This window comes from Molothrus aeneus, chromosome 9, assembly GCF_037042795.1.
Source record: "Molothrus aeneus isolate 106 chromosome 9, BPBGC_Maene_1.0, whole genome shotgun sequence".
Taxonomy (NCBI): Eukaryota; Metazoa; Chordata; class Aves; order Passeriformes; family Icteridae; genus Molothrus; species Molothrus aeneus.
The window spans coordinates 6,160,579-6,175,137 of NC_089654.1; the positions used below are offsets into that span (position 1 = coordinate 6,160,579).

At 45.8% G+C, this 14,559-nt stretch overlaps 2 protein-coding genes across 2 annotated transcripts; both read left to right on the forward strand.

The window, feature by feature from the left end:
* The first annotated feature begins 547 nt into the window (after positions 1–547).
* TXNDC12 (thioredoxin domain containing 12) lies at positions 548–10,237 on the forward strand. The gene is made up of 7 exons (XM_066556030.1): positions 548–724; positions 2,703–2,763; positions 7,565–7,617; positions 8,112–8,185; positions 8,739–8,808; positions 8,898–8,981; positions 9,382–10,237. Exons 1-7 carry the CDS (start codon positions 640–642, stop codon positions 9,459–9,461), a joined length of 507 nt encoding a protein of 168 aa, XP_066412127.1. The 5' UTR covers positions 548–639; the 3' UTR covers positions 9,462–10,237.
* KTI12 (KTI12 chromatin associated homolog) lies at positions 4,250–8,158 on the forward strand. Its single transcript, XM_066556029.1, has 3 exons — positions 4,250–5,572; positions 7,565–7,617; positions 8,112–8,158. Exon 1 carries the CDS (start codon positions 4,250–4,252, stop codon positions 4,970–4,972), a length of 723 nt encoding a protein of 240 aa, XP_066412126.1. The 3' UTR covers positions 4,973–5,572; positions 7,565–7,617; positions 8,112–8,158.
* Positions 10,238–14,559: the final 4,322 nt, after the last annotated feature.

A 14,559-nucleotide genomic window follows, 5' to 3' on the forward strand; every position in this document is an offset into this window, starting at 1 on the left:
TAGAGCTGGAGGGTATGGTGCGCAAGGGTTCCTGGGAGTTGTAGTCTCCAGGGAGCAGGAGTCGCCCGCGCTTCGGGGCAGGGAGCGGTGCACTGTGACCCAAACTGGGACGCGGCGCTTCCAAACGTGTCACCACTCGCTCTGTCCCCCTTCGTGAGCCTTCCCTCACACTATGCGCTTGCGGCCGGTTTTGCCTTCCCGCCAGCTGGGCAAACTCAGGAGAGAGCAGCGCGACAAAAGGGTTTATTTCGGAAGGAGAGAATAAACTCGGAACCATGCCCCTCCCACCACTGCCTGCTCCCGTCGGGATAACACTGGGGTTTGCCCAGGGGGAGTAACCAGGGCTCTGGGGCTCCGGTGCGATGACTCCTACCCCTGGGCTCCCGGCTCCCTGTAAGAAGCGGAGCTCATCCCCAATCCCCCACCACCGTTCCCGCCGGCTGCCTCCCCCGGCACCCCCGGGCCGAGCCGTCAGGGCGGCGTACCGCCCACATCCGCCACACATCACTTCCTGGGCTTTAAAAAACGGGGAAAAAAAAAAGACTAAAAAAAAAAAAAAAAAAGTCCAGCTAAGCGGGTCCTGTCCTGTCCGGAGATTCGGGGCCGTACCCAGGTGCCGCCGCTGCCCGCGCCGACACCATGAAGGCTCAGCCCGCGGCAGCCTCCGTCCTCTGCCTGGTGCTGGCGGCCTGCGCCGCCTCCGCCGCGGGAGGGCTCGGAAAGGGTCAGACAAACGCTTTCTTCGGGCTTTCCCCAACTTCTGTCCCCACTCGGGCGGGTCCGGTCCCTTCAGCCCGCGGGGGCCGCCGGGCGGGGGCAGAGGGCGCAGCTTCGGGCTCTGGAGGTGCGGGGGGGCTTTGCGGGGTCTCCGCCGCTGTGGTTGGGTTCTGGCTGAAGCGCTCCTGAGGGGAGCCCCGGGGGAGCAGCCCCGCCGTGCCCAGTGCCCCGTGCCTCCGCCGGGCTCCTGGCAGGCGATGAATGGCCCTTCCCTCCGCCCTCCGCTTCCCTTGCCCTTCGTGACCGCTCCTCACCTCGCTCCTGGCTTGCCCAGGCTCCTTGTCTAATTACCGTGTCTAATAGCCCGGTTCAGCCGGGGCCGGGCTTCAGCCCAGGTGGTGGCTTTGCCGTAGAGGGTAAATCTCCTCCTCAAGGCTGGTGAAACCAATTTGATCAATGACAGCAAAGCTGTGGTGTGGACCCCAGCCAGCCATTCACCCTTTAATTCCCCAGATGACTTTCATTCAAAAGATACACTCTGTAATGTGTTGGGCAATGCTTTCAAAAACACACTGAAGCTCACCACAAAGTGGGGTTTGTTTTAAATATAGAAAAGCTTTTGAAAACTCTTTCCCAGCTAGAACAATAGAAGGTTTTCCCTGTTTTAACATTTTGCGTTTGACTGAAATAGCTGAGGTGTCAATATTCTGGGTAAACGTGACTTGTGCTAATCCAGCTGGGTTTTGCTCTGGGATGTTGAGCTCGTACAAACGTGGTCCTGTGTCGGGGGCTGCCTCAGCACTTGCTGTGTGGCTGTGAGGGGACAGGGATGAGGCGTCCCCACCCTGCTGTGAGCTCATCTGTTTGATGTGTTGCATCACTTATGCTCATATTTGCTCATATCAGCAGAGATCAGGTAACACAAACACTGTGCCAGTGTCCTCACCTCCCGGATGCTGAACGGAGGTGTCCCAAAGACTCGCCTTGGTTTAGGCTTTCTCCAGCTTCTTTGCCACAGTTGTCTGCTGGAGACAATGTCCACTTTCCCCTGTATCTTCACTGGGCAGTCTGTGGCTCCTGATCTCTGTGTAGCTCCCAAAATCTGCTCCCCTCAGCACCTCGGGCATGGCGGGTTCCTGACTAATCTGAACCCTTAGGGATGGGAGGGGGCAAACCGAGCCTCATGTTTGGCCGTCCAGCACAGTAATTGTTAATTACTGGAACCAAGACCTCTGAGGAGGTGTTCCAAGAAGAGTTCCTCTTTGTACAGTTCCTGGATCTCCTTCAGCTGAGCTCTCCAGGTGGCTTTTGGCCATGTGCTGTGTTGGCTACTAAAAAAACCCAACCCTGGCTTTGCAACTGTTAAACATACACTGACTCACTCTTAAGTCAATTGACATAACAAGACTTGTTATCTGGATGCCAGATAAAATATTTCCTGCATCGTTCAGTCATTGTAACACTCAGAAATCTGTGTAATGGTGGTGTTCTTTCTTGCTCTTCCATGATATTATCATCAGCAGGAATACTTGGCATAATAGCTTTAGAGCAATTAATGATCATATGTTGGCCTCAAAATTTTTAAGTTTCAGTTTAGTTCACCTTCAGTGGGATTTAGGAAGCTGAATGCTGACATGTTTAATTTGTCATTCATCAGAAAATAAATGTTCACAAACTGAAAAAGAACAGAGAATAATCAGAAGGCACTTCAATTTTAATATCTGTTTGGGGGATTTTAGTGTCATTTACATACATATATAGAAATATTCATGAGTATGGTAGTTTTTGTTAATTAATTTCAGTGGGATTCCTCATACGACTGTGTGGGCTGTAAGTATTTCCAGAAGTCTTTCCAGAAATGGGGCTATAGTTGTCTTTAAAAAAATAATATAAAATGAGTTGAAAGTACTCTCAAGGGTTGGGCTGTTTTCCTGTTAGCTGACATGTTAAATTATGCAGCATTTATAAACCCTTCTCTCTGGCAGGTTTTGGAGATCATATTCATTGGAGAACACTGGAAGATGGGAAGAAAGAGGCAGCAGCCAGGTATGTTTGTTAGTGTTAAATACAGAAATTTGTTTTCAGAAGCATTCACAATGGTTCTATTTCAGCCCTAAATTTAACCATAGAAAAGAGTCTCTATTAACAAAAAGGAGGGTGGTTTAGGAGACTCTTCAGATCCCTACAGGTTATTGGAGAGAAAATACAGAGCTTTGTTAACTTTGCTAAGGCACCACCTAGGTTTAATCACTGCAGTTTAATTAAGTGATTGAAGCCCTAGCATGTCCTAGAAACAATAAAATAATTATTTATCACAGTAAAGAAAGATACGGTTCTCAAACACACAAATACAAGTGTAAGTGGTGCTCAATGCCCTTAAACTCAGCAGTGCTAAGAGTTCCCTAAAATTCCTTGTGCCTGTATGGATGAGGCCTCAGCATGAGGTATTTTGTTTCCATCTGCAGCAAAAATCTGGAAGTTTCAAACTCTAGTGAACTGACAGAACCTGGTTTGGGGTAAGCTTAAGTTCTAAAAAGAACAATGTCTCTACGAAAAATGACATGTTGACTTTCTCTTCTCAGTTTCTTCTGCTTCTTGTTAAAATCCAAGAAGGAGAATGGCATGCTTATAAATTCTACATGCATTTTAACTTTATAACCTAGATCTGACAATGCTGACATGAGCAGAAATTACTCATGCCTTTCAGGTTTGCTGTTTAATTTAGCTCTGCTCTCAAACGGATCCATCTGGCAAGTTCTACACTCCAGTGCAGACATTGAATTAACCCAGATGGTACACTTCAGAAGTCTTACAAGTTTTTATAACTCGATACTTTGGCATTTTTGAAAAAAAAAAAAAAAAGGTAGATTATTTCAGTTTTTACGGTTATAATTGTAGCAGCAGCAGAGGAAGCTTTAAAATGAGACAGAAGAGGGTGGGAGCGATGGCAAGGTCTGAGCTCTCAGGTTTAGGCAGGATTAGTGCTCAAAAAGACCCTGCAGCAAGGGATGGGATGGGTGGGAACTACACTCTCCTTTCATTGCTGATGCGCAGATCTGCTCGCTGATTTGAGCACGGCAGCATTTGAGTGTTATTGAATTGAAGGCTTGGGAGAAACTACTAGTCGCAATGAAAATATAAACGTAAAAAGTACTTTTTTTTTTTTTCTGACCATAAATCAGGAGATGTAAAATTACATAAAATTATCTGGGATGCATCAAGTGAGATGCACCAGAGCCGGTGGTCTAGGAAGTTTCAAACCTTCGATTTCAATTCTGTAAACTCCACAATGCCATGGGATGCTGGGGACTTCTCGGTTTTAAGTTCCCTGAGGGCGAGGGAGCGGTCCCTCCGCTCCAACAGCTGCTGCGAAGGCGTTTTTAAGCGGGACGCCTCGCCGGGCGGTGTCGCGGTGCTGGGGCGTGATTCCCTCCGCCCGCGGGCTGCGCGGGGTTGGCCGGGCGAGCTGTGGGTGTGTGTGCCCGGCGGAAGCAGTCGCTCCACGTCCGGGTCAGGTGTGGCCGGCGGGGCGATGCCGCTGGTGGTGCTGTGCGGGCGGCCCGGCAGCGGCAAGAGCCGGCGGGCGGCCGAGCTGCGGGAGGCGCTGGGCGGCCCGGAGCGGGCGGCGCACGTCGTGGCCGAGGCGGAGGGCGGCCGGGCGGCGCTGCGGGCCGAGGTGGAGCGGCGGCTGAGCCGGCGGGACGTGGTGATCGTGGACGCGGGCAACGAGCTGCGGAGCATCCGCTACGAGCTGTACTGCGCGGCGCGGCAGGCGGGCACGGCGCGCTGCCTCCTGCACTGCGCCGGCGGCGCGGGCGGCCCCGACGAGCCGCCCTTCGAGGAGCCCGACCCGAGCTGCCGCTGGGACCGGCCGCTGTTCACGGTGCGCGGCGAGGAGCCGCTGCCGCTGGGCGCCATCCGCGCCGCGCTGTTCGAGAGCGCCCCGCCGCCGCCGCACCGCTCCACCCGCACGCAGCCGCTGCAGTCCTGCGGCTTCCTGCACCAGCTGGACCGCGTCACCCAGGACGTGCTGGCCGCCGTGCTGGCCGCGCAGAGGAGCGGGGCGCAGCCCGGAGAGACCATCCGCGTCCCCGGCGTGGCCGAGGGGCTGGTGCTGAGCCGGCCCGTCAGCGTGGCCGAGCTGAGCCGGCTGCGGAGGCAGTTCATCAGCTACACCAAGATGCAGCCCAGCGATGAAAACCTGCCCCAGCTGGCCAGCATGTTCCTGCAATACCTGAGCCGCAGCATCCAGTGAAGTGTCACCCGTGCCACCCAGCAGTGGCGGTGGTCTGGCCCCCAAGTACTCGCAGCGGGATGAATGTGCCTTGAGGCACAGACCTGCGGAGCCTGGGTCCCACCTGTCGGGGATGCTCGGATCACTGGGCAGCAGCAGCAGCAGCAGCAGCTGCTCTGGGAAGGTGGACACCGTGTCCCTGCAGCAGCCGAGCCAGCTGCATCGCTGGGGAGACCTCCAGGAAAGCAGTTCCTCAGCACTGCCTTCTCCCCACTGGCATCTTGCAAAAAGGAGAGCTACTGGTGCGTCCCCAAGCGATGAAATCTCCTGTGGAGATGCAAACCCTGCTAATCAAATAGTGTGATGTGAAAGTGCAAAAGGTGATGACTGTAGGGAAGGCTTTTCCCTCCACATTGGCATGTGTGTGCTGGAATAAGAAGATTGTTTTTCTAGAGCTGCCACCAGATAATGTCAAACTGCAGAAGAGACTTCAGGTCCAGATCTGGAACAGGCTGGTTTTTTAGGATGTGACTGTTTCAAAGAAATCTGACTGACCCAAGATTTTCAACTTTACACTGCAAAAGGGTGCTGGCTTAACAGACTCAAACTTCTCTGTTTCAGGTCTAATAATAAAATGTGTGCCTTAAATGGAGTAAAGTCTTAATTTGCAGGACTATTTTACTGAAAAAATTTGGCCAGGTCTTTTGTCTTCAAGGTCATTATACACCCTTAAAACCATCACTTTACACCCTTAAAAACACAAATTGCTTAAGAATGAGTCCTGTCATAGGAAAAAGGAGATAAAATGACAGAAATAACTGTATTTATTTCTGTTCTGTGTGAAACTCGTAAGTCTGTACTGGCTGTGATGGGTAGCTAGGTTTCCAGTAATTTTGGGTACAGCTTATATAAACTTCTCACTTTCTGGTGGATGCTTCATTCTTCATTCTAATAAATGGTGGCTTTTTGTTTTAATTTTATGTGTAGCGCTCACTGGGATGAAATGGTGAAGTGGGGCAGGAAGGGTTACTTAAGTTACAGTGTCTGTCTGGCACACCAGCTGCTAAGTGGCTTTATGCTCTGCAGAACTGAGAAATGACTATAAAAATGTTTTTATATAAATAAATTTATTTTGCCAGTCAAAGTAAAGAGAACAAAGGTGAGAAAACACATAAATTATCTCAAACCTCTATGAGTTCTTACTGACTAAGAGTTGGTATTTCAAGGAAGCGAGCACTTTCATTTAAAATCTGCTTTTAAAATTTCTCTTTAAAAAGGGTATGCCAGTACTGACCACCAGACCATTGAACTCTTTCAACATGAATCACAGATCCTTGATAATAAGAACAATCTTAAATCCAGTCTTAAATCAGCCTCTCCTCAAGAAATAAGCAAAATCATTTTGGACTCTATAGTAACAATGAAAAGAAGTCAGGGAGAGGGCACTGAGGCAATGGAAGCTTTACTAGGGAAATGTGTACTCTTGCTCCTTACTGCAAGCAGATATAAAGTTGATGACATATCAGTTAATTATAGATGGTGAATTTGTGTTTGAACAACTCTAAATGTTAATGGCTTCATTTCCACCCTTTCCTCATTCTAAAGTTCATTACTGAACACTGCTCAGTAGAGATTTCCTTTCATGTCTATTTACACCTAAAGAGAAGCTCATACATAGTTCTGCTAGTAATTAATGTTGTTGTGTGCAAAGGTGTTAATAATTCATGTGTATGAAAATTTGACTTTATTTTTGTCCCCTAATATGAGTTTACATATCAGGGGACAAATGAGTTTACATTACATTGTGCAGAGTTTACAGTCAGAGAAAGCTTACATTTTGCTTTGCTTGGCATATCCTGAAAGAAGTATCCATATAGGATGTTCTCTCCAGATTCCTTCCTCTCCTTCACCTAATTTTAGGCTGTTCTTACTGTTCTGGAAGCCATATCATTATTGTATGGAAACAATCTCTGGGTACTGTAGCTAGAAAATGCAAAATGAATTATTTGGAAAGAGTGAAATCAAAACTAACTTTGGTCCTTTTGCATTGCATTTTATTTAGGCTGCAGTTCCTCACAGACCCCCTCTCCTTAGCCCTGTACTGGACACATCTATCACAATTAGTTTCAGCATACAAATGTGTAGGAAGCCATGCAGGCAGCCCAAGGGTTTGCTGGGTTATTGGGTTTGCTGGGTTATTGGGTTTGCTGGTTGCTCAGTGAGACTTGGGCTGTAATGGGGAGAGATTGTCATCCACTAGATTGCCTTAAGCAGCCATAAAAATCCATCCTGAGATCTCTCAGCAGCTGCTGTCATTAACCATTGCCAGTAATCCAGGAAAAAAAAGCATGACCAGTTGTGTATGTGAGAAATCTAAACTTAGAAGAGAAGTCTCCTCCTCCTGTACACAAGCAGTTATTGGCTGGCAGCTATAATAATTTTATCACATGTTTTAAGATTGGGAAAACTTTTTGCAAGACAATCTTAGAGCACCCCATAATCTCTTTATATCTGACTTATTTCCCATTACATTTAGCCTTTGAGGAAGACTTGACTATTAAACTGTACATGTGACAGAATTTCTTTGACAATTTTCTTTCTTCTTTTTGTTAGTGGTTTGCCTCTTATGGTTATCATCCACAAGTCCTGGTGTGGAGCTTGCAAAGGTAAGTGCATTGAATACTAGAGCTTGCTGAAATTTCTAATGAACCTTTGTACAGACATCATGTAACCATGAGAAATGTTAATTTTGCATCCAAAATGTAACTAATGGTATTTGTATTTCATTGAGAGTGGTATAATATGGCGGTGTCATAGCAAACAAACAAGCTGGGTGTATGGCTAAGCCTTAAAGGATGAGGTAGTTGAGTGGGAGTGGTGGTTTGCATCAGGATTTCTGTTTCTGTTGCACTGGATCAAATATAACCACCTATGTGTGTTGGGCAGGCTTCAGCCCATGGCTGCCAGGCAAGAATTGCTTCAGGTCCCTGCTGTTCCAAGCCTGGAAGGGCTGGACACATACATTCCATTTACTCACTGCCTATTGAGAAGTGCCACCTCTCCAGAGGGAGGGATGAAGTGGAGATTTTGATATTGACCTGAAAATCTGAAATATTTTCCACTGCTTTTACATGCCTCTTATTTTTATTTATTTCTTTAGCTTTGAAGCCAAAGTTTGCTGAATCCAAGGAGATCTCTGAACTTGCCCATAATTTTGTTATGGTCAACCTTGAGGTAGGCTGCCTTCTGCTCTCTGTCCATGTTCTGCCTAGTAATGAAGCATTTGGAATCTGACTCAACTGGTTGCATCCTGTTTTGTGTACATCCTAAATCCTGCACTCCTAAATAGGCATTCAGGATTGATTGATAGAGCTCATTGTTTTAAAAATACTTTTTTTCAGTCTTGTTATTTTAATTGTGTTTATAAACCTGGCTGTCTGCCATTTCCTCTTTAACAGTTTGTAGCTTGTGTGATTCAGTTTCCACAAGAAAGGAATTTATGTTCATTCTCTCAGTACATATAAAATATTCCTGTAGCAGAGTGGGGTGAGTAATGCAGATTGACTGACCAGAAAAAATATTGTTTTCACAAATGATACTTATGTAGGTAAAAATAACTTTCTTCCCTTGGAGAGTGGAGGATACTGCAGTTACTTAGCATCTCTTCAAGATATAAATTGCTCAGGGTAGAAGGAATCTGAAGGCAGTAATTTGTTTCTGTAAAAGGCACCATGTTTTGTTAGCTGTCTTGCTAATATCTTTCCTCTCTCCTGCCTTGCTGTGGAAGGATGATGAAGAGCCAAAGGATGAAGCCTTTAGTCCTGATGGAGGTTATATTCCCAGAATCCTTTTCATGGGTAAGGCATCCACAGCTGTTGTGTCCATTCACAGCACTGGGTTCTTATTGTTTCCATCTAAATTTCTTGTTGGTTTTCTTATTTCATAGACCCCAGTGGAAAGGTCCATCCAGAAATCATAAATGAGAGAGGAAATCCCAGCTACAAGTATTTCTATACCAATGCTGATCAAGGTATGTGCTCAGTTGTTTGAAGTGCATTTTTAGTGAGATGAAGCTTTGGCAATGGAGAGAAATTATGTTACTTTAAAGTGTAACTGGGAGTGGTTAAATACAGTGTGAGTGATTCTCTGATGCCTCAGTGACCATATTCAGAATCATGATTCACCTTAATACCTACTAAAAGTCTCTAAGACCTAATTTTGTCTCCAGTTCTGGCATGGGAAATCATGGAAATTGCATGATCCAGCCACACATAGTTGGGGTAAGGGTGCAGGACTGGTTTTTTTCTTACAGATTAATCTGTAGATCTACATTCTGTAACTGTGTTGTTTTAAATCACTTTCTTTACCAGTTTACCTTGATGTTTTCACCCTGAGATTAATGGTTGGTATCTCTCTGTGTAATCTTTCAGTTGTCCAAGGGATGAAGGAGGCCCAGGAGAAGCTGACAGGCGATGCTTTCAAACAAAAGCACCTGGGAGATGAACTATAATGGATACACTGAATGATAGCTTTTCATCACTTCAAAACTGAGAGGAAATGATTAAACAGACCAAGAATGTAGATGCACTGAAGGGACATAATTCCCCTGTCAGCAATGTTAGGTTAAAAACCCTGTTTGGAGTTCACACACACACACACACACACACACACAACAGTTACAGTGTTTTCTCTGCCTGGCAGTTTGCACTGTGGTGGTTCTTTACAACTGGGTAATGTGCAAACACATCTCTCTGTGTGTTTGAGAAACCACTAATATTTGGTGTTAAAAGGGAGGTGTGTAGGGAACACAGTATTTGAGGACAATGTGATGGATAAAACTAGAAGTAGCCATCATTTTGACACTAATCAGGGTTGAATCTCTCTTTTCTCACTGATATTATGTGATCCCATAGTTTTTACTGGGCATTCCCATCACTGGGGCATGTTCCTGGGCCAGTTGTTTTCTTGATATCCAAAACCATGAATTCTGCCACTACACCAAGTAGAATACGTTTCATGAATGTCCAGATAGCATGTGAATTATCAGCGCTGCAAATGTATTATTGTGTAAAACTCTGTGATTCATCTTTATTTGCCTTTGGCCAGAAATGTAACTTTTTCCTTATGCACTCACCTTTTGATTGTTCCATCAAGTGAGGGTGGGTTGTGTTGAAGCTTTATGGGGTTTCCCCTTTTATTCTTTGAATGTTTTTGGCGAATGCCTTGCCATCACATTGTACTGTATTTTTGTACCAGGGTGAAAAAATTAAACCTTTTTAAACATAAGCATGCAGAGAGTGGTTTGTGGTTAAGGGTGTAGCTTTATGGTCTTAAGCAGGGGGGGATATGGTTTTGTTTGTTTGTTTTTGTTTGTGTTGCAGTGATTATTGATGTTGACTGTCACAGCTGAAGGTTTCTCCTTTTTTATAATTAAAATACATATTTGTTTTTCCATTCCCACAATTACAATTCACCATTCTTATACTACCTCCACTGTTGAAGGCAATGTGTTTCTTTACTGGAACTGAAGAGAAGAATAGCAGGGAGTAAAATCACCCTTCTTGACCTGCTGAGGACACTTTTTCTAATGCAGCCCAGCATGCTGTGGGCTTCTTTGTCACATGAGTGCATTGCTGGCCCATGATCAGCTTCTTCTTCACCTGGATTCCCATAGTCTCCTGTGCAGCAAAACAGATTTGCAGACTTTCTTGTTTCCAGTTGAAGGGCTTTGCATTTCCCTTTCTTGAACCTCCTGACAACCCTCTCTGCCCATTTCTCCAGCCTCTTGAGGTCCTCAATGGCAGCACAACCACTGTTACATGGAGATCAGCCCCTCTCCCCAGCTTTGTATCATCTGCCAGTTTGCTCAGAGTTAGGTGTTAAAAAGTACCAACCAAAGGTACTCCACTAATGATGAGCCCCCTTCAGGCCAGCTGTTCTGCCAGTTTTCCATCCATTTCACTGCCCTTTTATTTAGGTTGTACTTCATCAGTTTGTCTATGGGGATGCTTTGGGAGACAGTGTTGAAAGCCATGGTAAAGCCAAAATAAACACCACCTACTGCTCTCCTCTCAGCCACCAAATTAGTCATCTCAAGCAAAACTTCCTGTCCAAAAGACACTTGCCATAGCTTCCCATAACAAATGTGATCATTTTCTACAGATACTTATTGAGGAGCCATCTGAGGATGTTAGGTGGGGAAAATTGTTTATACAATAAACCCAACTTGTCTACTGAATCAATTTTTACTGTTCAGCAGCATTAGGAATTCTACTTTCCAGACCAGTATGTTTAAGAAATTTTAGGCACCAAAACTTAACTGGGTACTAAAAGATAAGGACTCAGTGGAATTAATGGAATTATTGCACATTGCAATTACCCTGCTCAGCTGCTAATAGTTACTCTACAGGCTTTATCCTCTGCTTCTCTTGCAAATTGTCTAGTAAATTAACAATGGAATTGAACTCAGCAGCTACTCTCAAGTCATATCAACCTCAAAGTAAATCCATAAAAGCCTTAAAAAAGGATTGGTGTTGTGCAAAATATTCCCTTTTTTCCCCAGCTCTATCCATTGAGCAAATAAAAAATAGATCCTATCTGATGCTCATTTTATTTAGAGCTTTAAATTGACATAACTAAAAAATCATTGCTATGGCTTTTTTACTTGCCAGCAGGGGGAGGACTCTGCGTGTTCATCTGGGAAAGGATTCAACAAATCATAATTAAAAAGCAATCTCTGATGCAAATTAGCAGAGTGCGCCTCTGTGAGTTTCCATGCATGACTTTGCAGCAGCTCTGCCCTGCTCTTATCTCTCAGTGAAGCTGCAGCCTGTGGGATGTGCATGAAGTGTCCCTTTCTTTGCAAAATGCTCTGATGCCTGAAGCAAGGTGGCCTCAAGGTAATTTTTAGAAAGTTCTTCATCCACAGACATCTCCCTTCAGTGACAGGGACGGGCAATGTGCTTTATTCTTTACATTTAAGACCACCCTGATTCAAAATTATCCTCCTTCACATCTTCTCTGACACAGCTCCTCTCCTTAGCACTTCATGCCTTCCAGACTTGGTACTTTGGAAGGAAGAACTTATTTCATTACCCTTTTTCCTTTGTTCTTCAGCTGCCTCCTTTCTCTGTAATCCTTTCTACCCTCTGTGTGTTCAGACACGGTCAGGTGGTACAGCTTCCCCACCCTCTCTTCCATTTACTCTTTTCTAAACCATGCTTTTTTCCTCTGTAGCAGGATGGAGCTTGGCACTTGCTGCCCTGCTTGGTGTCTAGCTGGGGTCTCAGCAGAATATGATTTATGTGCTTTCACAGTTTGGTTTCTAGGGACAGCTGGGATTACCTTGTGTAAAAGCTGTTTTTACATCTCTGGATTACAGGGCAAACCTACTTTTGATGTTAAGTCACTTAAGTATTTTTCTCTTTTCTACCTGTTAGTTTTATACCTGGATATTTTTGTTACTATCTCCTTTACATCCTTCTTCTTCATGATCTTGATAAGATGGTACAGATGGTTGGCATTTTCTTCTGTGCAGAGGGATCCACCCAGCAGTTGCTTTTTGTTATGTTTTGTGACTTTATACACAAACAAGTCCCCAGGGCTTAGAGGCTTGCAGGTCAATGTTTCCTGTAGCTGTGTTTGAAGTTAATGATACTGCACACTGCTCAGTAACCAAGACCTCAGCTTAGTTTGCCCCCATCAGTTTTGTTTCTTGTGCTGCCCATCTGTGTGTGACTTGCAGTAACTTACATGATCAGTTCTTCAGATGCATTTAGAAATCCCCTTGGATTCTCAGCTTTTCCTCCTTCTATGGTGATATAAAACCCCAAGACACTTCAAAATTCTTAGTACAGACCCAGCAAACTTCCAGGCTGAATTAATCTCTTGTAAATAAACATGCTGTCAGTTCCCTTTCTTCTAGAAACAACCTACAGAGGAAAAAAAACCCTGAAGTTAATTAGGGAGTGCCTGGATTGCAGCTCCCATCTGGCTGCCTGGGAGCAGAGGTTGATTTGTGCACCTGAGGCTGGACAGGCTTTAAGGAAGTTTCAGCTGGAGACTTGGGAAACCTCTCCTTTGCCACGTTAAGCAGCAAGGAACAAAACTGCAACAACCAAGAATGCCTGCACCGCCAGAGTGCCCCATCTGTCATCCTGGCATGCTGAGTTTAGGAGTCATCTACTTCAAACACACTTTTGTCCCCGTGGCTGTCTGCCTGCCACAGTGTCTAGCCTGTATCAAACTGCTAATGAGCTTCATTCACTCAGAGCTCATTTAGAGCTCCTGTAATAAATAGCTCTGAAGTGAAATATTATTAAACCCCTATGAATATGAGGCCATATACCGTTGGAGGTGATGAAACTTTTCTTAACTTTTGGCAAGAGGAGAGGTATTTGCATTTATGTTTGGCTGTGATATTTATTTGCAGCTGACCTGGTATTCTGCCTGCTTGGGTTTGCCCAGCCAGGAGAACACTCCAGGGCTACTCCTTGACAACCGTCGCTATAGGTGGCTCTAAACTTCAGGCCTGAGGATAGAGATGCAGAAAACAATAAAGATGGAATTACTCTGAGCAGAGCTCTCTCCAGAGACTGGGATGAAAAGGGGAAGTCACGGCAAATCCATGCTCATTTCACAGACAGCAAAGCCAAGGATGGAGTTTCTCTAAAATGTTGCATCCCCTTTCCAGACATCTGTGTAAGTTGTCTTTGGCACTGACTGGAGAGGGAAGGTTGCTGCCTGAGGATACCAGGAAACAATAATAAAGGTCTGTCTAAATGTTAGAAGTCACTTTGTCTCAAAACTATTTGGCGCATTAACCCATTCCCCCTTCCCTCCTTGAAGAAACAGGTGCTGATTTGTTAAGCAGTTAGTCAAATAATCTCAGTTTGCTTTTCCCCTCAAGGTTTGTCTAGAGTAAGGTGTGGCTGTGCACAGTTCCCAGGCCTGCCATTGTCCAGGGAGCACAACTCCTGCCATTGCAGCACCAATCTGGTGCCACCACGTCAGCACCATCCAAGGAGGAGGAATCTTCAGCGACAAGTGCCAGCCAGCCCCTGTGACCTGTCACAGGCAGTGGCAACAGGGACCAAAGCTTTAGTGACCCTCTCCAAGCTGTGAAAGATGTCGTGGCACCATTTTGTGATGGTGAAATCTGCAGTAAGTTCCTTTGATTATGGACAAAAAAACAAAAATAGAGACCCAAAACTGCTCTGCTCACAACTGTGCTGGAAGCAGGGACCGGCTGACCTGTGCTTACAGCATTCCAGCTTCTGACTCAGAACTGTGAGAGAGGCTGTCACACACCACCCTGTGCTGGCTCTCATCCCAGCACGGGGCACAGCATCAGGAAAAGTGCAGGGAGCAGCCAGGATGTGGGAGCAGGCAGGGTGGGGGGAGCAGGCAGGTACAACCTGGCCATGGGATCTCAAGTGGGTGGGTGCTGCTCCCGTGCTCTGTTTTCCTCCAGCCAACACAGGAATCTCCTCCTCCATTCCCATGTCTCTGCTGTGATGTGGTGAGTGAAGGGGAGCCAGCTTCCTAGAGTTTGCACCCTCTCACAAGGTCATGATCCCATTGTTACACTCCAAGTCAGGGCAAGGGAG